The following is a 26,149-nucleotide window of genomic DNA, read 5'->3' as shown; positions in this document are numbered from 1 at the left end:
CCAAGAAAGGAACTTTTGTAAAGGTTTTTTATACCTTTACTCCTAGCAGAACAATTCATTTTCCAAGCAACCCTTCGCGCTGGTTGAAATAGGCCCAAGGGTTGTGGCCAAGTTAGTTTCTCCTCACCACTGCCCTGACTGTCATCCCTGCTTCCCCGCTACCAGGAAGGAATTCACTGGGGCGGCTGCTCTGATTCTATAGGCGGGGCAGGCAGTCTCAGGTTTTCAAAGAGACTTTAGATCCCAATGGCTTAGTAAAGACAGGCAGCACCAGAGCCCAAGTCAGATCAAAAGGATGTGTAAGTGTTCACGTGTGGCTGGACCTAATTCATGAGCAGTTACAATGTTATGGTTAGGAACAGACTATGCCAGGCTGGATTCAAAGCTCAGATCTGCTACTTGCAGCTTTCCTTTCCTCATTTATCCTGGGTAGATAAAATACATGCTGGGGCAAAAGTAGGTTTATATAGTTGTGAGCATGCAAAACATTTATTCTTGTATTATTATTATTGTATTATTGCCCATACAAATGACTAAACCTGCTTTTGCCCAACCCTGTATAAGGCTGGTCAATCTTCCGGGTTCATACCCCTGGCATTAAACATGTTAGTTCATGCAAAGCACTCGGCTACAAAGTCACTGCTTAGTAAATCTGTTACATCCTAAAAGTTAAAAAAAAAATAAAAGGATCCCACTGTTACAACCTTACCCAATGTCAACATTTCACTTGAAATAGCCATGAGGGAATTCAGTCTGTATCTGAACTAAGCAAACTTCTGAGTAGATTACATGCCAAGAGAAAGGATATTTGGCCTCAAAAGTGGTGCTTATTATGTGCCAGTCAGTCTGTGTTCTTGGAATCTTTAACACTAACAATCCTATAACTGCATTAGGTATATTTTATTGACATCTCCATATCACGGATGAGGAAACTGAGGCAGAAATGCTAAGGAACTGTTTAACGAGTCCATTCTAAAATATTAACGGATTTGTCTATGTCAGGAGTTGTGGTAGGCACCAGGGCCACAACATCGCGGTAAATATTTTTTGAGCGCCTACTGTACCTAGGGCTTGGTGTTAGGTGCTTTCCATCATTTAAGCCTCACAGTGGCCTTGCTAGTTGGGTACCCTTAACCCCACTTGATCATTATGGAAATTAAATTTGATTACTGGGCGAGGTTCAGTGGCCATCAACAGCACCAGCTGGTGGGAGGTGCGTTCCTTAGTACCATTCAAACCCCGCCGCCTTCCCGGGAAATTCCTCGGGACTCCGCCCCTCAGCCAGGTCTGGCCCCGCCCACCCGCTCTGCGCCTGCGCGCTCCGGGCGCCAGCCCCTCCTCTCGCGCGACGCGGCGCGCGCCTGCGCACTGCGGTCCATGTGGGCTCCCGCCGTCAGCCGGCCCAGGTGAGCCCCGCGCGAACCGCCGCTCCGCCAGGCCCTGCCGCCCGCGGGGCCGCCGCCGCGCCGCTGCCGCCGCCGCGCCGCTGCCGCTGCCGCCCCTCGCGGGCTCCCCGTTGCCATGGGCAAGAGCAGGACGAAGCGCTTCAAGAGACCGCAGTTCTCCCCCGCCGGCGACTGTCAGGCCGAGTTGGCGGCGGCGGCGAACGGGACCGAGCTGGAGGAGGACGACGGGCCGGCGGCGGAGCTGCTGGAAAAGGTGGGGCGCGGGCCCGGGGTCCGCGGGCGGGGCGGGGCGGGGCGGGCCGGGGGCGGCGGGCGGCGGCCCCCCGCGCTGACCCGCTCCCTCCGCAGCTCCAGCACCCGAGCGCCGAGGTCCGCGAGTGCGCGTGCGCGGGGCTGGCGCGGCTGGTGCAGCAGCGGCCGGCGCTGCGGGGCCTGGCGCGCGGGGGCGCCGTGCGCCGCCTCGGGCCGCTGCTGCTCGACCCCAGCCTGGCGGTGAGGGAGACGGCGGCCGGCGCGCTCAGGTGAGCGGGCAGGGCGGGCGGCCGGGCGGGGCCCGGGGTCCTGGGCGCTCCCATTGCATCCCCCGCGCACCCGTCCTAGGCTGCGCGCGATCGCCCCGAGCCGTCCAGGCGTCTTTCCCCCTCCTCTACCCCCCCTCCCCCCATTTGCAGAAGAGGGACTTGAACTCGGACCCCTGAGTCTCCTACCCTTTCCAGCGGCCTCTCCTCCACCTGCCCAGCGGCCTCCCCTCGGAGCCTAGCGCGCACTGTCCCCTCTCCGGGAACCCTCCGGAGTCCTGAGATGCGGGAAACGCTCCCAGGTTACCTGTGCCAGGGCCTCTGGGTGCAGGCAGCGGAGAGCGAGCCGTGCTCCGGAGAAAACCAGGAGGACGACGAGTTGGGGGTGAAACGGCACTTTAAAGTGGATGCCTTCTAGTTGACAGCTGACGGAGGAGAGAGCCAGAAAGGGGGGTGGAGGCGGGAGGAACAGCAAAGAAGGGAGGCACAGAGGCCTTGGCATGGTTACAGGGTGGAAGGCTGCTGCGGGTGAGTCGGGTAGCGGGGTTTTCTGGGAGGGGAGGCTGGGGAGGTGGACAGGGCTTGGCGTGCAGGGCGAAAGGACCAGTTCATTCTAAGCAGGAGTGGCCTGATCCCGGCTTCCTTTCCAGAAGGGCCCTCTGGTGGTGCAGCCGGCGGACTGCAGAGGGGGCCAGAGGAGCTGTTAGTGCTTGTAGGCCTAGCCCCGCCTCTGTGGATGGTGCTCCACTCTTTGACTTAGCAGGCCGGGGTGCTTCAGGGGTGTCCTCAGCGGGTTCCAGGACAGGGTGCCCTCACATCAGATTAGGATTTATGCGCATTAAATAGGGAAAGTCTCCCCCCCCCCCCCATCCCTATGGGCGCACACCCACGTGTAGGACAGGGATCAGAACAGGTGGGAATCCAGGGGTTGGTTCTGCCACATCTTACCAAATAATAGGCAATTTCGCCTGGGAAACCTTAATCCTGGTTAGAAACAGAAGTTCTTTGGAGCGCTCCCTGGTGTGTGGTGATGTGCTCTGAGAATAACCGTGTCTTACACTTCTCTGCAGGAACCTCAGTGCCTGCGGAGGGTTCGAGGTCTGCGATGACATGGTGGCGAAGGACATCATGACGCCCCTGGTCCCGCTGCTCCGGGAGGTATGCCGTCCGGGGACAGCTGTGAGACGGAGCGTTTGGTACAGACTTAGTGTTCTGTGTGCGTGTGTTTGTGTCAGCGCTTGGGTGTTATTGTGTCTCCCCCAGAACATCCTCTGGGAAGTTCGTTTCTTTTCCTGGGAACATGGGTCTCTAGTTGGTCCCCACTACCTTCATGTATGTGCTGGTTGGAAATAGACAGACACACTCCTTTAGACTTTAAACTTCATACAATAAAATAATTAGCATTACTTCTTTTTTTTTAAATTTCTTTATTTCAGAGAGGAAGGGAGAAGGAGAGAGAGATAGAAACATCAATGATGAGAGAGAATCATTGATAGGCTGTCTCCTGCACACCCCCTACTGGAGATCGAGCCCGCAACCCAGGCCTGTGCCCTTGGCTGGAATCGAACCTGGGGCCCGTCAGTCTGCAGACCGACGCTCTATCCACTGAGCCAAGCCAGCCAGGGCAGCATTACTTCTTTATGCACCAGGTGCTCTGTCACACAGTTAGACCCTCACAGCAGTCCACTTAGCATCTGTAAAAGGTCTATTTGTTTTGGGGTTTTTTTGCTGAAAGATGACTAAGTTCCCAGATTTAATATCATGCCCACTTTTTTTGCATGATATGAATTCTGGGGTCAAGGACCTTTCTCCCTGGCGTGCCTCCGATCCACGTGCTGTCCTGATGGTAATTTTCACTCAGGGCTGTCTCAAGGTCATCCAGTTCTGAGGAGGCACCGTCTTGTTCCTTTGTAAAGCAGGGGTTCGCTAGGAGGGTTTGCCCCCCAGGAGACATTGGCAGAGTCTGGAGCCATTTTTGATGGTCACAGCTTGGGCTGGGCTGCTCCTGGCAGGAAGTAACCAAGGTCACTGCTAGCCCTCCTACAGCGCACATCAGCCCCACAGTAAGACTCGTCGGTCTACAGCCCCTCCCGGGCCGGGATGAGAGTCCCTGCTTAGGGGACGCTGTGGGTTATGCTGGAGGCGCAGCTCCCAGGGTGTTCCCAGCACCCGCTTTGGAGCCAGCGCGCCCGGTCTGAGTCCCAGCTGCACCCCGTACCATGCACCCCTCAGCAGCTCTCTGTGCCTCAGTTTCCTACCGGCAGTGGAAGACCGGGATCGTGGTTCCTCTCCTCTTCCGTGGGTTGTGGTGAGGGTTAGTGACTTAATGCGTGGGAAGTGCTTCGACCCGTGCTTTGCGTTACAGGGGTCTTCAAACTACGGCCCTCGGGCCACATGCGGCCCGCAGAGGAGTTTGATCCGGCCCGCCAGGTTTTTTGGGCAGTGAGCGCAGCCGAGGTGTTACAGTAGGAATTAGTAGTTCATATAGTCCGGCCCTCCAGCTCTCTGAGGGACCGTGATCTGGCCCCCACTTTAAAAAGTTTGAGGATGCCTGGTTTAGAAGATGCTGTGTAGGTGTTCGATCTCGCCATGTGTTGGTTTTCCTTGCCTTATTTACTGTCTTTATCACATGAGATAAAATACTTTATATTGATTTTACATTTTCATTGTTTTGTTTTGCTAATCCTCACGTGAGGATATTTTTTCCATTGATTTCCACAGAGAGTGGAGGAGTGGAAGGGAGGCAGGGAGAGAGAGAAACATCGATGTGAGAAAGACGTCAACCGGATGCTTCTCACATGCACCCCGATAGGGGCAGGGATCCTGCAACCCAAGTACATGCCCTGGACTGAGAATCGAACCGGAGACTCCTTGGTCCTCAGGCCAACATTCTAACCACTGAGCACCCGGCCAGGGTTGCATTTTCATGTCCGTGTGCAGTGCCTTATCACTAGTTTGTCCAATGACTGTGGCCCTTTCCTGTCTGTATCTCTTGCCAAAAGGGAGCAGGCTTGTTAAGCACTATAATTTCGGATATTTAGTTATTGGACTCTTGGCTATCATTCGCTGTTTGGTTTAATTGTCCTTTTGAACCAGGTGCTAATTTTGATGTTTGGTTACAGTGTAGCGCTGGACTGGATTCAAACGAGGCGCCTCCCCGGGAAGAGAAGGAGCAGAGCAGAAGTTCTGTTGAGAACATAGCCAACGAGGCGGTGAACGTGCTGTGGAACATCTGGTAAGGTGCTCTCCGCCCCGAGGATGCTCTGCTCTCCCTGGGGCACCTGTCAGCCCGGATGCTGACCCTGGGTAGGCGGTCAAGTCAGGTGCTGAGGCCTCCTTCCCACTTAGTCCCTTCCCTCATCACGGCATCTCTTCCTGCTTTCCTGCTCTCTTCTCTCCGGTCGTAACTACTGACCAAAATACAGGGAGTCTTGGCCACTGGCACTGACCGCACACCCTCCCCCCACCGCCCGGATCCCTTCAGTGGCAGTTGTCCCAGCGCAGTCGCTGCTTTGGTCTGGCATCTGGAACGGGATGGGACCACCCAGCTTGGTGGTGCTTGACACACACACACACACATACACACACACACACACACACACCCGATGTTGCCATGCGACAGGGAAGCAGGGTCTGGGAGGAGCTCCATTCCAGACCAGCAGCTGGGGCCTGGGTGCACGTGCTCTGAGGAGTGAAAATGGCTAGAAACACAACCTGGATCTCCTTTTCTCTACCCACTTTATCTTCTCCATTTTTAGCAAGATTCTGCCGGAGTTCCTTCTGCTCAGTTGGCAGCAATTGTAACTTCTGGCCTAAAAGCTCAGGTATTTCTTAGAAGACAAGGTTCAGTTAGATCTGAAAGGCTCCAACACAGCAGCCCGAGCTTGCCTTTGGCTCATGGGAAACCGTGCACGCACTCCCCAGCAGCACGGGAGAGCCGATGTGAGGAGACGGCAGCGGAGCCAGCAGTGGTACACCACGTAACTTTATTTATTAGATGTTTTTATTAGCTTCAGAGACAAAAGGAGAGGGAGAGAGAGAAACATCAGTGATGAGAGAGAACCATGGATCAGCTGCCTCCTGCACGCCCCATACTGGGGCTCCTGCCTGCAACCCAGACATGTGCCCTGACTGAATGGGAATCGAACCCTGACCTGGTTCATAGGTCAACCATTGAGCCACCTGGGCCACGAACCTTTAACTTACAGGAATTATTGAACTTGGAGATTCTCTAGAAATTTCTCCGGGAAGAGCCTGAAAGTGTGGTCTCCTCGGTGATCTCTTTCCTAATGCCTGTGTCATCTCTTTCCTGATGCCTCTGTGTCATTGCCACTTCCACGTTTGCTTTGTAGTTTGTGTTGTAAATATATTTACATGTATGCGTATGTTTACTGTCTCAGCGCATGTGTGCTTACCTTCCTGACTGTGCTGACCTGACTGCAGCTTCCTGAGGGCAGGCTCACAGAGTGTGCAGTAACCAGAGAGAGAGAGAGGAAGACAGACAGGCTATGTTTCAGTTCGTAGGATTTAGTGACGTAGCCAGCTTAGCTATTAGTTTGTCATGTGCATGTGATATGTATGGGGCAATACTTTCTCTGGAAACATGGCTGTCATTGTTACAGTTAGCTCTGTTTACCCTGTATATAGTACGTATGTTAATAGCAGTGATAACCCTAATTCTGGTTCTTTTATTAACAGAACGATTTTTAAAAATAGTATAGCAGGATCTCCATTGCAGACTGCAGATTCTGCTTGTTATGATTATAATAGTCTAGAAAGAATGGCTGAAATTAATTCTGCTTCCTTAAAACGCGTGCCTTTGGGGATAAGCTCAGGGGCCTTTCACTGATTCACTGCGGCCCGGCGGGAAGCACCGGCCGACCCAGGAGCCACCTCTAACACACTGTGGTCCTGGGACGGGTCCCTCACCTCTGGGGCTGGGTCTCTCATCTGGAAGAAGGGGTTTCCGGTGAGAAGCCGGGGTGCAGGGAGGGGGGCCAGAAAGAGCCCACGGGGACAGAAGTAGACGCAGACCCCGGCTGTGTTCCTGTCCAGAGAGCACTGTGGCAGTGGTTTCTTCGTCCATAAAAATGGCGGTTCTGTTATAAACCTGGCTGACTTTCCATGAGTTTCTGTGGTTGATTGCTTAATGTGGAAATGTGAACAGTAGAACTTCTTCGCCCTCCAACCCAGTGAGTGCAGCAGCAGAGCGGTGTCTATATTCACCAGAGAAGGCTGTCTGGAGAGCGTCCTGAAGTGCTTAAGCAGGTTCCCCACCAACGTGGACCTGGCCGTCTCAGCAGGTAAGGGGAGGACGGGCTGACCTACGTATGTGTGGCCTCAGTGAAGCTGCTTATTCAGACAGAGCATATTTTCTCGTGTGCAGTGCCTAGCTGAGCTCTGTTCTGTGGTCAGTACTTACACAGCCAGTTGTCCTGCTCTGCACGCTGAGAGGGCGGAGGGCAGTTCATTGAGCTGGTGTGGCGTCTGCTGTTCCCACTCGCAGGCGCCTCGCCTCCTGAGCTCCCGTCTGCCATTCCCGGAGAAGCAGTGGCCCTCCACTGCCAAGCCTCCAGCCAAAGGTCATCAGAATCTGCACCTATTTAAACACCTGGATCACTATCTCCTGCTTTTTTAAAAACATGCTTTTTTGATTTTTAGGCAGAGAGGAGGGGAGAGGGATAGGATAGAAACATTGCTGAGAGAGAAGCATCACCGATCAGCTGCCTCCTGCACACTCCTCCTGGGGATCGAGCCCACAACCCAGGCTTGCGCCTGACCAAGATCAAACCGGTGGCCTCTTGGTTCATGGTGCTCTTGGTGCTCAGTCACTGAGCAACACCAGCCAGGCTGCTGTCTCCTACTTTTAGCATAAAACTGTAAGTCAGGCTTTTTTTTTTTTTTTGAGAGGAAAGCAAATGATTTAAATTTCTCGCAGGCCTGCTTCCCTTCCCTGGGATGGCAAGGCTGCCCCGCCTCCCGCCTCCTGCCATGGGGTTAGAGAGCCATTGGTGAGGTAGGAGAAGGGAACTGGAGACCTTGAATGGAGAAATATTATAATTGATGAAAGCATGCCTTTTCTGCCCATAACACTGGCATGCATCCTTTATTTAACTCTGCCTTCTCTTGACCGGGACAGAGCACATTCCCCCGAAGGATGTTTCTCTGGGCTCAAAGGGGACTTTTAAGAGCACAGAAAAGAAAAAAGGGAGGTGGGGACAAATACTGGGAAATTTTTAAAATCTTTTTCTTAAAATGGATTCTGGCAAGTGGGAGACTGAGCAAACGCAGTTTTATAAACAGTGGAACGAGGAAATTGGCAGGTTAACCTCTGAGGACGGTTTTTATCACAATGAGAGTTTCAAGAAAGTTAGCTCTTAGCTTTTAAAAGAAAAACGTCACTTCTATTTTCGTGTCTTCAGTCTTGTCCGAGATTTGAATTCAGGGGAGGGGTTAAATGGTTATTTGGGTGTAAGTTACCCCGCAGAATTCATGTTGGTGAGCATTCCGTTCCTGTCTTCCTAGCGTACTGTTTGCAGACGGTAACTGAGGATAACCCAGAGCTGCTGAGGGCCTTCGGTGCCCCCGCACTGCAGGTGCTGGAAGCCGCCATGCGGGCTCCTGCCAGTTCCATGGCGTACATCCTGTTGAAGACACTGGTGGCAGGTAAACTTCAGCTGGCTGTGACAGGGCGCTTTTCATAACTTGTGGTAGCAATAGGAGGCTGACATTCCTTGATTTCACGAATCCAATCTGTGCTTGTTATGGCTGTTCTGAAATTTTTTTTTTTAATGTATTGATTTTTTTACAGAGAGGGAGGGAGAAAGAAAGTTAGAAAAATCAATGAGAAAGAAACATCGATCAGCTGCCTCCTGCACACTCCCTACTGGGGATGTGCCTGCAACCAAGGTACATGCCCTTGTCTGGAATCGAACCTGGGACCTTTTAGTGCACAGGTTAACGCTCTATCCACTGAGCCAAACCAGTTAGGGCTGTTTTGAAATTTTTAATATTGAAGTAGAGACCCTGAATTCAAGCGGTATGCATAGCCGGGAAGCCTCCTAGAGTCAACTTGTTTTCAGTGTGACAGAGACTGTTGTTTGATGAGAAATACTGCTCTCAGGGTCCCCTTATGAACCGGGAAGATCAGAAATGAGCTGTGGGCATCAAGACGTTTAAATACATTTTTTACTGATTTCAGAGAGGAAGGGAGAGGGAAAGATAGAAACATCAATGATGAGAGAGAATCATTGATCGGCTGTCCCCTGCACGGCCCTCACTGGGGATCCAGCCTGCAACCCAATCATGTGCTTCTGACCGGGAATCAAACCATGACCTCCTGGTTCATAGGTCAGTGCTCAACCACTGAGTCACACTGGCCATACTGTATGTACCACATTTGGTTTATCCATTCACCTGTGGATGGACACTTGGGCTGCTTCCAGCTTCTGGCTGTTGAGTAATGCTGCCATGAGTATTTGGATACAAATACCTGTTTGAACCCCTGCTTTCCATGCTTTTGGGTGTGTACCCAGGAAGCATTTTTACAGTCACGTTTTATTCTTTTTTTTTTTTCTTCCTTTATTTTATTGATTTTTCACAGGAAGAGAGAGGGATAAAGAGTCAGAAACATCGATGGGAGAGAATCATCAAATCAGCTGCCTCCTGCACACCCCCTACTGGGGATGTGCCCGCAACCAAGGTACATGCCCTTGACTGAAATCGAACCTGGGACCCTTGAGTCTGCAGGCTGACGCTCTATCCACTGAGCCAAACCGGTCCTGGCAACCGTCACGTTTTAAACAGTTGGCCTAAGTACTTAATGGTAGCTCCTGTTCTATTTTGATAACGTGCTGCATGATTGGTCTGTGCGTGAGACCTTGGAATTTTTAGTACATTCCATTCCACCCTTGGAATATAAGCAGCTGCCTCAGAGAGCAGCTCAGGTTAAGATGAAAGAAAGAGGCAAATGAATTTATCATTTTCAGAGAAACTCGATCGTGCTCCTGGGCTGTTGGGAGGCGGCCTATCAGAGGAGGGGCTGAGAGCCAAGGAGGGAGAGGTGGCAAGGGCCTTAGTAACAGGAGCTGCCTCTGCTCAGTTCCTGCCATTTACCAGAAATCAGACGAAGGCAGAGGGATCAAGATTTTTTGAAATTACAGCTGAGCTCAGAGAACCCGTCTTGTGGAAACCAAAATTAACCAAAGAGTTCACAGGCGATTCCCTTGTCCTTGCGCTCGTGTTTCCCAGGCACCGTTTGGAACCTGAAGGACGTTATTCCGTCCAAGAGTCAAGCAGAGATCATAAGCGCCATCCTCAGGATCTTATCGGAGGTTCTGGACATGGACGCCGGCGCGGTGGTCATTCAGATGAAGGAGGCCGAGACACAGAGGCTGAGAGCCGCCGCGGAGACCGAGGAAAGGTCGGAGAACGCGAACGGCGTGGGGCTGACCGAGGACGACGAGATGGAGGAGACTCCTCCCAGGAGGAGGGTCCGGAGGAAAACCATGATCTCGGATTTGCTTCCGGTGAGTTGGGTCGGTGCTTCCCACGTGGGTCACAGAGGTTTTCTTTCAAGAGCCAGCCTCAGAGGCACACGGTAGTGGCTTGCTGGCGTGCCGGTGTTGGGACCGTAGGCTGGGCCCCGGCCCCCCGGGAGCTGTGGTGTAGAGCAGAGGACGGGAGGGGCTGTCAGCACTCTGGACAGGCACCTGGGCGCCTAGAGGCTGGGCTGTGCCAGCATGGTGACAGCCGGTGGGCTGTGGGCCTGGAGGCCGGAGGCACAGGAGCCTGAGCTGGAGCCTTGCGGAGGGGCGGAGGCCTGAGCTGGCAGAGGCACGGACGCCCCACACTGTCCAGCTTCAGACCAGCTGTCCTCCTCCGTGTCAGACGACGGACCGTGAGGCTGCGCCTGCCTTTGGGCTTTGGTGATGCCGTGCCCAGTGAGAGTCCCCGTGGAAACGAGCCTGGAAAGAAGCCTGTCAGCGTAGCGCTTGGTTGTGTTCACAGTCTCCAAAGCATGAGTCAGCGGTGGTCAGCAGAAAACTGTAGTTAGGCTCCTGTTCTAGCCCCTGAGTAGCTGTCAGGTGCAAAGCTGGTCAGGTGTGGGGTGGACGTTGCCTTTGAGTTTCTTGCACGTCATAGAGTGCCGCCCTGGCCATTTGCCGCTGTGGTGAGGGCGTCTGCCCGCGGACTGAGGTGACTCAGGGTCAGTTCCATTCAAGGACACGTGCCTGGCGGCGGGTTCAGTCCAGGGTGCGTGCCGGAGGCAGCCGTTCGATGTCTCTTTCCCTCTTCATCCCCCCTCCTCTCTGAAAAGCAATGGAAAGTGTGGATACTTACCTGGTAGTTAGAGATTCACTCCCCTAAGTATTCTTTTCAAATAGAACTTTGCTGCTTATCAAGTGCAGTGTTTCCTTATAACAGAAACGTGCGTTTTGAAGTCTGTTGACATAACTGAGTCGACTGGGTGATTAACATGCCAGCTGGCCAGCCAGTGTGCAGGTGCCCGGCGGCTGCCAGCTATCGTGCTAGTGCGTGCCCGGAATACAGATGCATAGTCCGTCCGCTCCGCTCTTCCCCACCGCCCGAGGCCTTTAGAACCAGAGCCTGCAGCCGCAGCCTTTATCGTGAGAAGCTGCCGGCACAGGGTGTAAAGCAGCAGCGCAGCCTTTGGTTTTAACACGGGCGAAGCAGGCCTCGCTGCCCCGCCCACCGCGGCCAGCTATCACCACTGTCCGTTCTCATCGATGCTCCCACTCCCCCACCCCCACGTTCTGGAGCAGGTCTCTGCTGTCATAACGTTGCTCTGGAGTGGTCCTCTGTCACTGGTGACAGTGAGAAGCAGGGAACTGTTCTGAGAGGAGAGCTGCAGGGAAAGGCAGAAGTTCCCTCGGATGCTTCTAGGCAGATCTGCCTTTTTCGGTGGGTGAGAGCCCGCACAGCCTGTCTCATTTACACACTTTGTTTGGTGGAATAGCGTACTCACAGCGAAGAGGAATGGTTTTTACACTCGTTCTTGCCGGCGAGAAAAGCAATACAAATGTCAGCTAAGCTGCATCTCTCCAGCTGGCCACTGGCCTTTACTTTTCCAGAGCGTGGCTCGAGATCACAGTCACGTCGCACAGGAAGAGGCTGGAGGATAGCAAGGGAGGATATATGTTCCAGGGCTGTCACCGACTCTAGTTATTTTGTTTGCTTGATTTTTAGAGAGAAGGGAGAGGGATGGAGAGATAGACACATTGGTGAGAGAGAACTATCCATTGGCTGCCTCCTGCACGCCCCCTCCTGGGCATCCAGCCCACAATTTGGGCATGTGCCCTGACTGGGAATCAAACCAGCAACCTCATGGTTCATAGGTCAACACTCAACCACTGAGCCACACCAGCCGGGCAGGTCTCTAGTTTTTAAGCTCTGACCCATAAACCTGACAAATAAGATGTCCCAAGTAATCTGAAATATTCCACACTAGTGAAATGCTTAATAAATTATAGTGCGTCTGCCATTCAGACAATAAAACTTACGTGAATTTCGGCTTACGCACGGTTTTGGGATGTACGTGTAGCCGTTCACTTTCCATGGGTCTGTGTGAATTGAGGTCGTGTAGTCTATCCCGCTCCTCAGAATGGTGATTGACAAGGTTGGTAACTCTCTCCTGGGGCCAGGGAAGCCCCTCTCTCGGGAAAGGAAGGCCTCCTGCCTCCTCAGGGGCGGGAAGCACCACCCCACTCCTCAGTGACTCCGGGTGGAAGGGCTGCGGGAGGTCTGGGAGTGCCGGCTTCCGGAGGAGACATCGGGTCTGACAGCGGGTTGTCCCTGTCCTGTGTCAGCGCCGGTCTGATGTGACCGCTGTTTCATCTCAGTGTGCTCACTGCTTCTGAACATACCCGGCTAAGGTTCAGGTGAATTCAGTTCACGGGCCTGAGGATCTCTCCGTCTCTCAGGCTAGCTGATTGAGTGTCAGCCTGTGAACCAGGAGGTCACAGTTCCATTCTCGGTCAGGGCACAGGCCCGGGTTGTGGGCTTGATCTCCAGTAGAGGGCGTGCAGGAGGCAGCCGATGAATGGTTCTCTCTCATCATGGATGTTCCTCTCTCTGCCCCCTCCCTTCCTCTCTGACATCAATGAAAACATTTATGTGAAAAAACGCTTTCCCGCCCTGAGAGCCGCTGTTGGTTCCCTAGCCCACTAACGAGGAGCTGAGAGAGGCCACGGCGCTGCTGACGGCGCAGCAGACGGCGCTGGAGATCATCGTCAACGTGTGCTGCAGCGAAGGTTCGTCCCCGCCCCGCTCCCCGGCCCCGCAGCCCCGCCGGCCCTGCTCCGACCCAGCCCTGCTCTCTCTCCACAGATCCCTCCGACGACGAGTGGGAGGAAGAGCTTTCCAGCAGCGACGAGAGCGAGGCGTTCATGGAGAGTTCCCTCGGCGATGGTGGGGGGCAGCTCCTGTCTCCCCTCTGCCTCTCCCACGAGACGCACGCCGCCCTCACCAACCTCCACATCCCCGGGAAGGTACTGGCTCCGGCCGGGCTCACCGTGCAGCGGAGAAGGCCTGGGGCTGCGCTGTGTGCAGGGCAGTGAGCTCACCCTGGGCAGAATGCAGGCCTGGAAAGGGCTGACGCAGCCCCAGCTGAGGGCCGTCTCCCTTAGCTGCCTGCCGCGCTGGCTCTGTAGGGGGCGCTGTGGGAAGAGTCTTCTCTTTAACATCTGCCCTCCGCCTTTCTAAGTCCAGGTGTTTGAGAAAACTGCCTTTCCCAGCAGCGCTGCGGTGGACGTGTGTTCCAGGAGCCCCACGTGGAAGCCTCTGGTTAGAAAGTAAGACCTTGTCCGTTTTCAAAACCATTCGTCGCCGCTGTGCTGCGAAAGGTGGACCACTCGGGGGGAGGTGCCCCCGGTTCCCGAGTGTGTGCCCTGGAGAGGCGTGTGCACAGCAGGGACCATCAGCGGCAGGATGGGCCCGTGCATTTGGCATTGTCACTCAGTGGAATGCAGGCAGCAGTATGGGATCCAAGCTAGATCTTGTCCCTAGCAGCCTGCCAGAAAGGGAGGCATCAGTGGAGAGAGAATTCTTGGCCGGCTGCCTCCTGCACGCCCCCATGGAGGATTGAGCTGCAACCTGGGCCTGAACCCTGACCAGGAACCAAACCATAAACTCCTGGTTCACAGGTCAGCCACTGAGCCGGGCTGATTCCGTTTTTACCAAGTTCAGAAGCAGGTGCCGCCAGGCTGTTTTGTTGGGATGCATACATAGGTGGTAAACCTGTGAGAAAAGGAACTGTTTCCTGTAAAGTCAGGCCTGGTGACTGGCCTTCAGTGAGAGGGGGGCGTGGCAGGGCAGGGCAGTCACCAGCTGGGAGGGTGCTTGTCTCACCGGCTGCACAATCGCTGGCTGTAAACATTGTCTCACAGGATGCGATTGATGTGCCGCCCGTAGGGAGGTCCCAGTCACAGCTGGACAGAAAGACGCTGCGGGTGCAGTTTCCTAAAGCCAGTGCCTGTGCCCCGGAAAGGGGCTGCCCTCCGGGCCTGGAGGCTCGGCAGTGTGCTTGGGGTCTGCTGGCTGCCAGCCCTGCCCCTGAGCCTGAGCCGGCACCGGAGCGCAGGGAGCAATGGGCCGGGCTCCGGGGGGCGCCGATAGAGCAGCAAACGGCCTTCTCCCCCTACCGCTTCCTGCAGGATGAACACGGTGCAGTGGCGGGCCCTCGTGTGTCTGCAGAGCCTCGTGTCCCTGCTGGAGGTGGAGCACCTGGGCGGGGCGCCGGCCCTGCAGGCCCTGGCGCAGCACCTGTCCACCCTGCTCTTCTCCCAGCCAGGTAAGTCACCAGACTCTGAGGGCGGGACGGGGAACACACCCTGTCACGGTCGTTTCAGAATCAAGTGTGCCGTCTCGCGGGCTTTCCCAGGAGCTCGGCTCCCATGTCACAGCGTGCTCATGGCAATGGCCTGTCCCCCTTCCTGCGCTCGGTCTGGATCGCCCCTCTGCTCAGGGCCGGGGCCTTGGAGAAGCCCTCACACCCCTCTGTTTCAGACCTCGCCGAGCACTCGGACTTCCTGGAGGCCATCAGCGGCGCCCTGAGGGCCCTCCTGCAGACCATGGCCGCCAAGAACATCGCTCAGGTGGGATGTGTGGTTCTTCTTCACCAGGAGCTGCTGTTCTCGGGACAGGCAGCCTGGGGGATGCTCAGCCAGGCTGCACGTGCTGTGGCGCTGGTGAGCTTTGCCTTCATTGTTTGTCTCCTCTGACAGTGCATGACGCCCGACCAGCTGATGACGCTGTGCAGAGCCGGCATCCAGAGCGGCAGCGTTGGCGTGAGGGTGAACGTGGTCAGCATTTTGGGGATCACGGGCAGCGTCCTCGCCAAAGAAGATGGTGCACTTGAGACGCTCAAGGTAACATGGCTTCCAACCAGAAATGCTGAAGTGGAGTGGGGGGGGGCGTCAGAAACGTCGGTGGGCAGCATGAGACGAGCTCATATAGGGAAGCTGCTCCCTGGAGGGCGTTAGTGAAGCGCACGCTGCTGAGTAGGGGTGAGTGAAAATACTGCCTGAGGGTTAGCAAGGACGCACGTTCAGATGGAAACCGAGGCCCGAGCACTGAGCAGACTGTCCCGCGGTCACAGTGGAGCCAGTTTGGAGCTGTTAGCATGTCCTCTCCCGCCTGGTTACTAGATCTGCCCTTGGACGCTGACCGCACGCCGTGCGCTCCGGCATCTGCGGGGGGAGGGCTGCCGTTGGCGGGCAGCGGCGAGGTAGGTGTCTGAGGCCAGCACAGCAGAGCCACCTGAGACTGTTGTGTTCAGTTTCTGTCTTTGCTGTGAGTGTTTCTTATGCTTTAAAAAGTAGGGTTTTGTTACAGGTAACATTTCTGTGCATTTTTACACCACAGGGAAAGCCTTTTGAGGGAGCCAGGAAAACTTAATAATTTTCTAAATCAATCTTTCATATAGACCTTAACTCGTTTTATTTATGAATATAAATTCTAACACGTTTCATTTGTCTTGCTGACGTTTTACTCCTATATTTATAAACGTGTTCTAAGTGTTGTAAAAGCTCTCCTTCACCCGGCGTTCGATGTGAAACGTGCACCAATCGCTGCCCCGTGAGGCGGTGCTCGGGAACGGCCCTGAGCGCTGGTGACAGTGTGTTCTGTCGGCCGCAGACCATCGGGTGCTTCCTGCTGGAGGTGGCCACCAAGGACCCCTCGCTGGTGGTGGTGGGAGAGGCCCTGGACGCCCTCTTCGACGTGTTCGCCGACGGCAGCGAAGCTGAGAGGGCCTCGGTGCAGATCCGTTTGTTGTCTGCCCTGAAGGAGTTCCAGCCGGTCTTCAAGATGAAGGTAAGAGGCCGGCGGGGTCAGAATGCCTCCGCCTCAGCGTCCTGGGGAAGGGGCGGGTGGTCCCTGCCAGCCTGTTAGCCTGGAGCCCCGGGGCCCAGGCTGAGTGCTGCGGGCTGCATCCCCGCTCAGGCTCCCCGAGCTCAGTCAGTGGCCAGTGTCGGACCATACCAGATTACAGCTCTGCACATTCATTAGCACCAAAGCCCCACTGAAGCAAGTCCTGCTCCATAGAGGTGTCTCCTGCCCAGCAGCTCCCACTGTGGTCATAGCTGGTCCTCACAGCCAAGTGGCCTGGAGGTCAATTCCTCCCAGTGACACCAACAGCGATCAAGGCTCAACGACAACAACAGTACTCAACCCACAGAGGGGTGCGCCTAGAGCTCCCAGCTCAGGTGAGTTGGGGGCTGAGCCACTGGGCCCTGTAGGACACCCAGCACACAAGGCCACTCCACAAGGAGACATAGCAGCTCTCCCCAGTGTACAGGGAAGCAGCCAAAATGTGGAGACAAACGAAAGAAATGGGAGGAAGCAAACTACTCTATATAGAGTTCAAAACCATAGTTATAAGTTATTCAGAAATCTTCTAGAAATCTCCAAAAAAAATTGGAAAAGGACAGGTCAGAAATTAAGCATACATTGACTGAAATAAAGAATAATGTACAGGGATTCAAAAGTAGAGTAGAGGATTCTGAATGTCAAATCAATGATTTGAAATATGAAGAAGCAAGAAACACCCAACCAAAAGAGCAAAAGAAAAATAATCCGAAAATATGAAGATAGTGTAAGGAGCCTTTGGGACAACTTCAAGCGTACCAACATTCGCATTATGGGGGTGCCAGAAGAAGAGAGAGAGCAAGATACTGAAAACCTATTTAAAAAAATAATGACCGAAAACTTCCCCCACCTGGTGAAAGAAATAGACTTACAAGTCCAGGAAACACAGAGAATCCTAAACAAAAGGAATCCAAAGAGGACCACACCAAGACACATCATAATTAAAATGCCAAGAGCAAAAGACAAAGAGAATATTAAAAGCAGCAAGAGAAAAGCAGTTACCTACACAGGAATGCCCATACGACTGTCAGTTGATTTCTTAGCAGAATTTATGCAGGCCAGACGGAAATGGCAAGAAATATTCAAAGTGATGAATAGTAAGAACCTACAACCAAGATTACCCAGCAAAGCTATCATTTAGAACTGAAGGTCAGATAAAGAGCTTCACAGACAAGAAAACGTTAAAATCCATCATCACCAAACCAGTAGTATATGAAATGCTGAAAGGTATTTTTATAAAGAGGAAGAAGAAAAAGATAAAAAAGATAGGCAACAAATGCATATCTATTAACTACATCTAAAAATCAAAATAACTAAATAAGAAATCTAATGATCAGAATAAACTGGTGAATAAAATAGAATCAGAGGCATGAAAATGGAAGACTGACAATCCTCAGAGGGAAGGGGGTGGGGGTGGGAAGAGATTATACAAAGATCATCTATGCATATATGCATGACCTATGGACACAGACAATAGGATTGAAGGCCTGAGGCAGGGTGAGAATGGGTGGATGGAGGGGCCAATGGGGAAAGAAGAGAGACATCTGTAATAATCTCAACAATAAAAAATAAACTAAAAAAGTGAAAATGTTTCACCCAATTCCAGCAGCTATCTGATCCTGAAAATAAATACACGCAAAACGAAACGCTTTCTGTATGTACAGGTATTTTTTTTTTTTTTTTTTTTTTTTTTATTATATATGTCAACTATACTTAAAAAAAAAATGCTTGACGATTAGAAAGACCAAAATCTAAAAAAAAAAAAAAGGGGGGGGGGCAAGGGGAGACGGGGTGGTGTCCAATGTCTTCCTCGCGGGATTATGAGGCCGTGGCGCCCGCAGCCCTGAGATTACTTCCCCTCCCGCCCTCCCGCCCTCCTGGCGGGAATGGGGCGGCACGGCTCGCGGACGCGGATGCGGGGCCGGGTGTCGGCGAGAAGCGAGAACTGGGCGGAGGCGAGAGGAGGAGATGGAGAGACCAAGGGAGCGGGACGGAGGGAGGGATGCGCCGGAGCAGCAAGAGGGACGGCACGGCCTCGGCCCCCGAGGATGCGCGGCCGGAGCTACCGGCCCGGAGGGAGGCGCCGAGCGGCGGCCTTTACCTGCGTCCGAGCAGCCGCGGCCGGGCCAGCGCCGCGGGGAGCTCCGAGCAGCTGCGGGCGGCCCCCGGCGCAGCCCACGCCTCACCGCAGCACCAGCCTCTCTGCGCCCAGCCTCGCCACGCCATCTTCCCCTGTATGTACAGGTATTAGTAATTGACACCACCTCATTTGTGGTTTCCTTTGGCAGATCCGAAAAGAAGGGAAAGGCAGGTACAGCCCAGACCAGCTGTGCGTCCTCGACAACGTGAAGACGAACTTGAGGAGGTTTGTCGCTTACCAGGAGACGGTTGAGAAGAGACTGGCTGCTTGACCCGCTGAGAGAGAGCAGTCCTTGTCCCCACGTGTCCAGGTCTCCCTGGTGGGGCCTGTTTCCAAAAGCCGCTGTCAGTGTCTGTGTTCCATGTGTGACCGTGAGGTTCTCAGGACCTCGGGGCCTGTCAGGGGCGCGTCCTTCCCGGAGCTCTGGGATCAGCGTCTCACGCTCTCCGCCTCAGGCACGGACACGGAGGCGGGGAGCACCGAGGACTCAGGTGGTGCTCGGTGAGCAGAGTAGAAACTTGACTCAATTTTGAAAAAATACAGGAAAACAAGCATTGCCTGGATGCTCTTTTAAGTCTATCATTTTATATTGGCTGCATTTTTAACTTAAAGACAAGCTTTATAAAAGATTTTTGGTATGAAGTATATCAATTATGTCTGCCTTTTGTTAAGTGAATGAATTGAATTTGTATTCCACTATTCTGTAGGATGTACAGAAGGGCTAACGAGGTCATTATCACCCTCTGTGTAAACAGGTCAGCTCTGCGTATTGCTTTGTAACTCTTTAATTTGATATGTCATCAGAACTGGAGGGAAATATTTTTAAATAAGTAAATTTTTAATAAAAAGCTTTGTGTCTTACAAAATCTTTTTAAAAATACAAGGTAGTCCTGTTTCTGGGCATTTGCTTGCTAGTGGACATTGTTGTGAATACGTGTGAGGTATTAGAACCGAGACTTAAGCAGGAACCTTCAGCATGACTCAGTATCCTTGAAACATCGCCAACTATAAAACATTGAGAGAAAGTAAACCTGAATGAGGGGAGAAATCTACCATGTTCATGGATTGAAAGATGGTATTTCTTCCCAAATCCATCTGCAGGTCCGAGGCAATCCCGATAAAAATCCTAGCGGGGTTTTCTGTAGAGACTGACAAGCTGGCTGTAAAACTAGGTGAAGGGGAGAGGACTTGAAGTTTCCAATACAACGTTTAAAAGGAAGAAGAACCGTGACCTCCTGGTTCCTAGGTCAGCACTCAACCACTGAGCCATGCCTGGGCGTTAAGGGGTCCCTCTTTCCACTTTCACCCCGGGGCCTGCTTCCTGCTTCCTTGGGACCAGCCACTGAAGATGTCAAGGTCCAACATGTCTTTTACTCTTGTCCCTTCTTCTGAGTTAAAAGTACACCTTCATTTTACTATTTAACCAAAAGGAAATGTGGTGTCGCGTAAAAGATTCTCAAGTTTTGCCCTATTAGAGAAATTTATGTCTTCATCTGAAACTATTTGGGTCCACTTAATTGAACAATTCCTCATTTTAATGAACGGAATTAGCTTGAGTCGTTTTTTTCCGTGCCGAGTGAGAAATTACAAGCAAGTGGTTTCCAGGATCTGCTTCGCTGTATTTTTAGCCTCTGATTTCGTGGGGAATCCTAACCAGGAGAACACAGCTGCCCTACAATTGTAATGCTTTCAGCAATGTGTGCCTGGCTGTGAGAAGGACAAACCCTTCCGGAGTGAAGGAACTGCTGACTTCACATTTGGTCTGAGTGAAGCCAGGAAAACACCTTCCTGCTGTCATTTGTAGGAAACCGTTTCCTGGGTTTGTGTAACATAAAGACACTTAAGTTTATTCAAGTACAATAGGAAGAAATGAAGTCTGTCTTTTCTAATGAAGACTGGAATTAGCGTGCGCTGGAGTGATTTCACCAAGGTAGCTTCAGTCGTTACCTGCCTTTTCTTCTCTTCTATCACAGATTAGTGTACAGAGCCAGGAAATGCTTAAAATCATCACAGTCTTGCCCTCGCTGGTTTGGCTCAGTGGATAGAGCATTGGCCTGCAGACTGAAGGGTCCCGGGTTCGATTCCGGTCAGGGACACGTGCCCAGGTTGCAGGATCACCAATCAGTGGTTTTCTCTCATTATTGATGTCTGTGTGTGTTTCTCTCTCTCTATCTCCCTCCCTCCCTCCCTCTCTCTCTCTCTTCCTTTCTCTTCCTCTTTGAAATGAATAAAATTATATATTTTAAAAAGTAAAATCATCACAGTCTTGAAAACATTGCACATGCTCATGAACAAACTCCATTAAAATTTACAGGAATTCGTGCAGTTCATTGTTTGATAAAATGACATGATCAACTACCAAAAAAAACCCACAAACGAAATAAGGATGTGTTCGCCTTTGGTCTTCACTCTATGTCTATGGCATTACACGGTGATAGAAGTTCTGCAAAATCCAGAAGACTACATTTCCCATTGTTCTCGTGGCTAAAGTTACATTTCCTTTCTGGTGGAGGTCATCTCACCTGAGGATATTTTTCTATTGATTTTTTTTTAGAGAAAGTGGAAGGGAGGGGGAGAGACAGGATCATTGACCTGTGAGAGAGACTGATTGGTTGCGCCCCAACTAAGTTCAGGGATTGAACCTGCAACCAAGGTACATGCCCTTTACCCAAGCTAGGACCCTTTAGTCATTCCGCTTTCGGTCTCTGAATTTGCTCTGGGCATCGCATGTAGGTGGAATCTTAATATATTGTTGACTTGTGATGGGCTTATTTCACTTAACATCATGTCTTCAAGGTTCATCCATGTCGTAGAATGTATGGGTTTCCTTTTTAGGGCCGGATAGTATTCCATTCAAGGTTGAATGCTACTCCATCCACATACCGTGTATCCATTCATCTGTTGATGGGCACTGGGGTTGCTTCCACCTAGCTATGGGCTATTGTGAATAATGCTGCTATGAACATGGGTGTATAGTTAGGGCTAGGGTTATGGCTATGGTTAGGGTTAGGGCTAGGGTTAGGGATAGGACTAAGGTTAGGGCCAGGGCACAAGGTTAGGGCTAGGCTAGGGTTAACATGATGGTCAGAGGTCAGCTCCCACAGATGCCCGCTACCCTGTGTGACCCAGAGGCCAGAGTCTGCTATGAGGTCACATCCTCAGGGCAATGGCACCCAACCCTTCACCACCTTCTGCTGGTTAGAGACAGATCCTAAGTTACACCCTCAGAGAAGGGGTGTGGGTTATACAGAAAGGGGAATCCCAGAAACGGGACCATGGAGCAATCATCTCGGAGTCCGTCTGCCCCCCACCAGGCCCCTGCCGTCTCGGAGCTTCATTACAGGGGGGCAGACGGAGAAACACGGGTGCTGCATGGGAGAGCCAAAGCTGTCCTATCAGGATGCCCAAAGGGGCCCGGCCGGCGTGGCTCCATAGTTGAGCACCGACCTATGAACCAAGAGGTCATATTTCCACCTTTTCAGGGCACAGGCCCGGGTTGTGGGCTTGATCTCCAGTTGGGGGTGTGCAGGAGGCAGTCGACGGAGGATTCTCTCTCGTCACTGATGTTTCTCTCTCTCAAATAGGCAAATAAATAAATGTTTTATTAAATATTGAAAAGAAAAAGAGAAAGAGCTGCCTGAATAGCTAGCAAAACTTGGACAGTTGTGTTTTTCCCCCGTCATTAGGCGAGGCGAGCAACTCTCTGTGGGGGCTTTACAGCCACCAAGGTCAACGTCGACGGAAATGCCACTCGAGTCAGAGGTTACCCAGAGAAGGCAAGTCTCCAGAGGCAGAAAGAAGGGTAGTAGTTGCCCAGGGCGGGGATTGGGAAAAGGGATTGGCTGCCAATGAGCAGCCCTAGAGATTTGGGGGGGAGGGGGCGTTGATAGAAAATATTCCAAAATTGGATGATGATGATGATGGTGGTGGCACAACTCTTAACTTTTCTAAAAAAAAAACTCACACTGAAAACGAACACATTTCATAGAGTACGCCTTATACTATAAAGTTGTTAACACACCCACGCACTCACTCCAGAGATCCCAGAATGGCACACCATTGAGCAACGTGTTTCTAAAAACAGCACCGGGAGAAACTGGGACTGTCCTTCCCGCTGCCTGTCATTCTGACGTCTCATTAAGAAAGATCTCCCTCCTCAGTCTACTTTGCTTTCCCTTCCCGGAGGAGGAGAGAAAACCCGCGATATAATGTGTGTACCGTGTGCAAGAGGGAAAATTGTAGATGGGGGCTAGGCCCTAGGTGGCTAATGCCTAGAATGACTGCTTCATAAGCTGAGCCCCGGAGGTATTAACAGCCCTACTGTGTGACTGTCAGCCCCTGGCTGGTTGCGCTCCGGAGGGCGGGAATGCAATCATACACCACCCGTCCCTTCATCCCAAGGCCAATTCCAAGACCAGTTACTAATTACACCCCGTAATTAGTGTGCCGTGCCCCTTCTGTTTCTTGCAAGTGAATATGCCAATAAAAATCCTATTTCAATCTGCCGGATTCTTTGGTAATTTGCTTCCTTCTCATTTCTCGACTCTGTTTCTGACCTGCAGAACCTTGGTGGGGCCGTAAATCTTTCAAGTTGAGACCAACAGCTCATCATGTTCTTCCCTAAGACCAAGAATCCTGAGAATGGACAGGACATCCTAGATAATGAAAGGCTAGTATGCAAATTGACCCAACGGCAGAACAACCGGTTGCTATGACCCACACTGACAACCAGGGGGCAGACACTCAACGCAGGAGCTCAACCGGAAGCAGGGCTCATGGCTGGGAAGCGCAACAGCAGTGCTGGGAGCCTTTCCTGCCTCTGCAGCTGCCCTAAGGATGCCAAGCAGGGAATGGGCCTAAGCCATCAGTCAGACATCCCCCCTGGGGGTCTCCCCAGACTGCAAGAGGGCACGACGCACATGCCAGGCTGAGGCCCGCCCCCCGACCCCCCGAGTACATGAAAATGTCTGGGTGTATGATAGCTGTCTTGTGTTGTTGTTGTTCATCAATACAATGCAGAGAGTTTTGAAGACCATGTCTATCTTGTTCTAAAAAGCAAAAGGAAAAGGTTGAGTCACCAAAATTTATGAGTGAAGTGAGTCTGTCTCTTCGGATGCAGCAGGTTACAGCGGATTTGTCGGGGAAAGGGGACACATCTTTGTGTTTGTAAAATTCCCTACTGTTTTACGTGAGACACGATGGAAACGTCCTCCAGAGAGACTTTCTGTTTCTAAATCACGGCACCCCAGTCACCACTCAATGACACGGCTGTAGCGCCTGGTCCACAAAGGCTGTTCCTGCCACAGGGCCTTTGCACCGGCTAGTTCCTGGGCCCGACGGGTCATTCCCTAGATGGACACGGCCCACGGCCTCACTGAAGTCCCTGCTCAAACGTCCCTTCCTCAGAGCAGCCCTCCCTGACCAGTCCATCTAAAAATAGCACAGAGCCGAAACTGGTTTGGCTCAGTGGTAGAGCGTTGGTCTTGCAGACTGAAGGGTCCCGGGTTCGATTCCGGTCAGAGGCATGTACAGTGGTTGTGGGCACGTCCCCAGTGGGAGGTGTGCAGGAGGCAGCTGGTCGATGTTTCTCTCTCATCGGCGTTTCTAGCTACTATCTCTCTCCCTTCCTCTGTAAAAAATCAATAAAATATATTAAAAAAATAAATAAAAATAAAAATAGCACGGACACTGTCCCTGTAGCCTACTTTCCTTTTCCTTGTAGCACATAACCACCGTCTGACCTTACGAGCCTGCCTCACCGCTGGAATGGAAGGCCCATGAAGGCGGGGACTCCGTCAGTGTAGGCCATCGCTGTATCACACCATATGCTGGCACGTAATATCTGCAGGAGACGTAATTGTTGAATTAACCCAATAAATTGCCACGTGACTTTAAATATTTACCCATTTGCCTCCCCTAACCAGACAGTAAACTCATGGCAGGCAGCCAAAGGCCCCGGTGGCGGCTTGCTTATCTTCTCTGGAGCAATTAGCTCCATTGTGTATGGATGCTAGACATTCAACCCAGACGTACTGAGGAAAGGCGCTGACACAGAGGCGTGTGACCCGGCTAACGGTACCAGTGGTGGGCAAACTGTGGCTCTGTTGACTGAGTTTGCGGACCACTGGGGTAGGGGCTTAATCGCAAGGAACAACAGCAGCCTGTAATTATTGGAATCGAGAGTCTAGGTCAGTGGTGGGCAAACTGCAGCTTGTGAGCCGCACGTGAATCTCGAGCTACAGTTTGCCGACCACTGGGCTAACCAGTCAGCATTCCCTGCAGGCGAACAAGGACAGGGCTGTGCAAAGTATTTGACGTCTATTAGCTCATTTGACCGTTTTGCCAGTACTGCAGTAGTTATAAGGTTTGCCTTTAGAAATGAACATGCCATACTCATGTCTGGCACGTACTGCCACACACATACTTTTTTGGGGGCGGGTCTTAGATTGAAGTGGCGTTTAAAGTGCTCTTGGACATTTGGAAGAATATTGTAAAAGGCGGAATCACGTTTCAAATCAGGTAAGTGAAGACTGAAAGAGCCGACAGCAGGTTGGACATACACACACATGTGTCTGGAGAGGTTTTTGGAAGGCTGTGTCACGGTCTTCACAGCGGTGATTCCTAGATGGTGGGACCTTGATCGTGTTTACTTGGTTCGGCTTTCTCTTTTTCCCTTTTGAGTTTTTCAAAACAAACTTGAAGTCCTCAAAAGAAGCCAATCTCTGTGCAACGCTTTATTTTTGTTTCATTTGTCAGGGTGCCGAGCATGAAAACACTGCTCCCCACTTTCCAGGCTGAGTCTCAGCACACACACAAAAGACCAGCATTCCATAGGGCTTGTTGTAGGTTTTCGGTATTTACAGCCATATTATTCTCTCAGCAAGAAAAAAGGGGGAGCAACACTTCCTTATTTGATAGTTTTTCATCATTTGCCAAAAAACAAAAACAAAAACAAACTTTCCAGGATACTAAACTCCCCAAACAGAAGGCCGGAATCTGGGGCTGGGAGTGCGGCCTCGGGACCCCGTTAGAGGCACAGGGGACATGCGCCCATTCCTTCTTTCCCTCCTGGTGACTTGGATCACTTAACATTCCCTTCTCCGCGTCTTACCCACAGGGATGGGGAAGGCAGGCAAACAGCCACCGCGTGGGAAGTCTACCGCCGACAGGGTCTGGTCCCCACGTGAGTCTGGGAGGCCCGGGTCCAGGAGGGCGGTGCACCCCGGGGCGGGCGCGGCGCCCTCACCCCCAGCGGCGCGGGTCCGTGTCCGCCCGGTGCATCCGCGCGCTGGCGTGTGCGTGGCGGCGCGGCGTGGGCTTGGGCTCAAGACTAACACACGCAACGATCGCGCGCGTGCGGCCGCGCAGGCGGCGGGGCGCCTCCGCCGGGGCCGGGGCGTGGCGGCCGGCGCGGGGCGGCGGGCGCGGGGCGCGCGGGGAGGGCGTGGGGCGCGCGGGGCGGAGGGCCGGCGGGGGCACCAGCGCAGCCGCGTCCGGCCGGGACGGCGCACGTGCGCGGGCCGGGCCACTTCCTCCCGGGCGGCAGGTGTGCTGGGAGCGGAGCCCTCGGGCGGGGTCGGCCCCAAGGACGTCCGGGAGGCGGGCGGGGGCGGGCCCGGGGGCGGGGCGGCGCCTCCCACCGCTCCTTCCCGGCGGAGCGGACGCGGACTTCCGTCGGCCTCCCCCAGGCTCCGGGG

At 52.8% G+C, this 26,149-nt stretch overlaps 1 protein-coding gene across 1 annotated transcript; it reads left to right on the top strand.

Moving 5' to 3' along the window:
* The first annotated feature begins 1,366 nt into the window (after positions 1-1,366).
* Positions 1,367-19,297, top strand: HEATR3 (HEAT repeat containing 3). The gene is made up of 15 exons (XM_036440665.2): positions 1,367-1,659; positions 1,755-1,927; positions 2,995-3,082; positions 5,047-5,159; positions 7,118-7,227; positions 8,450-8,590; positions 10,175-10,452; positions 13,107-13,197; positions 13,274-13,434; positions 13,655-13,737; positions 14,599-14,735; positions 14,951-15,039; positions 15,169-15,312; positions 16,082-16,258; positions 18,601-19,297. Exons 1-15 carry the CDS (start codon positions 1,522-1,524, stop codon positions 18,721-18,723), a joined length of 2,046 nt encoding a protein of 681 aa, XP_036296558.1. The 5' UTR covers positions 1,367-1,521; the 3' UTR covers positions 18,724-19,297.
* The last annotated feature ends 6,852 nt before the right edge of the window (positions 19,298-26,149 follow it).

The sequence above is a fragment of the Pipistrellus kuhlii genome, unplaced genomic scaffold (genome assembly GCF_014108245.1).
Source record: "Pipistrellus kuhlii isolate mPipKuh1 unplaced genomic scaffold, mPipKuh1.p scaffold_m20_p_17, whole genome shotgun sequence".
In the NCBI taxonomy this organism is placed as follows: Eukaryota; Metazoa; Chordata; class Mammalia; order Chiroptera; family Vespertilionidae; genus Pipistrellus; species Pipistrellus kuhlii.
The sequence above is the reverse complement of the archived record's forward strand: the minus strand, read 5'-3'. Positions and strand labels throughout refer to the sequence as shown.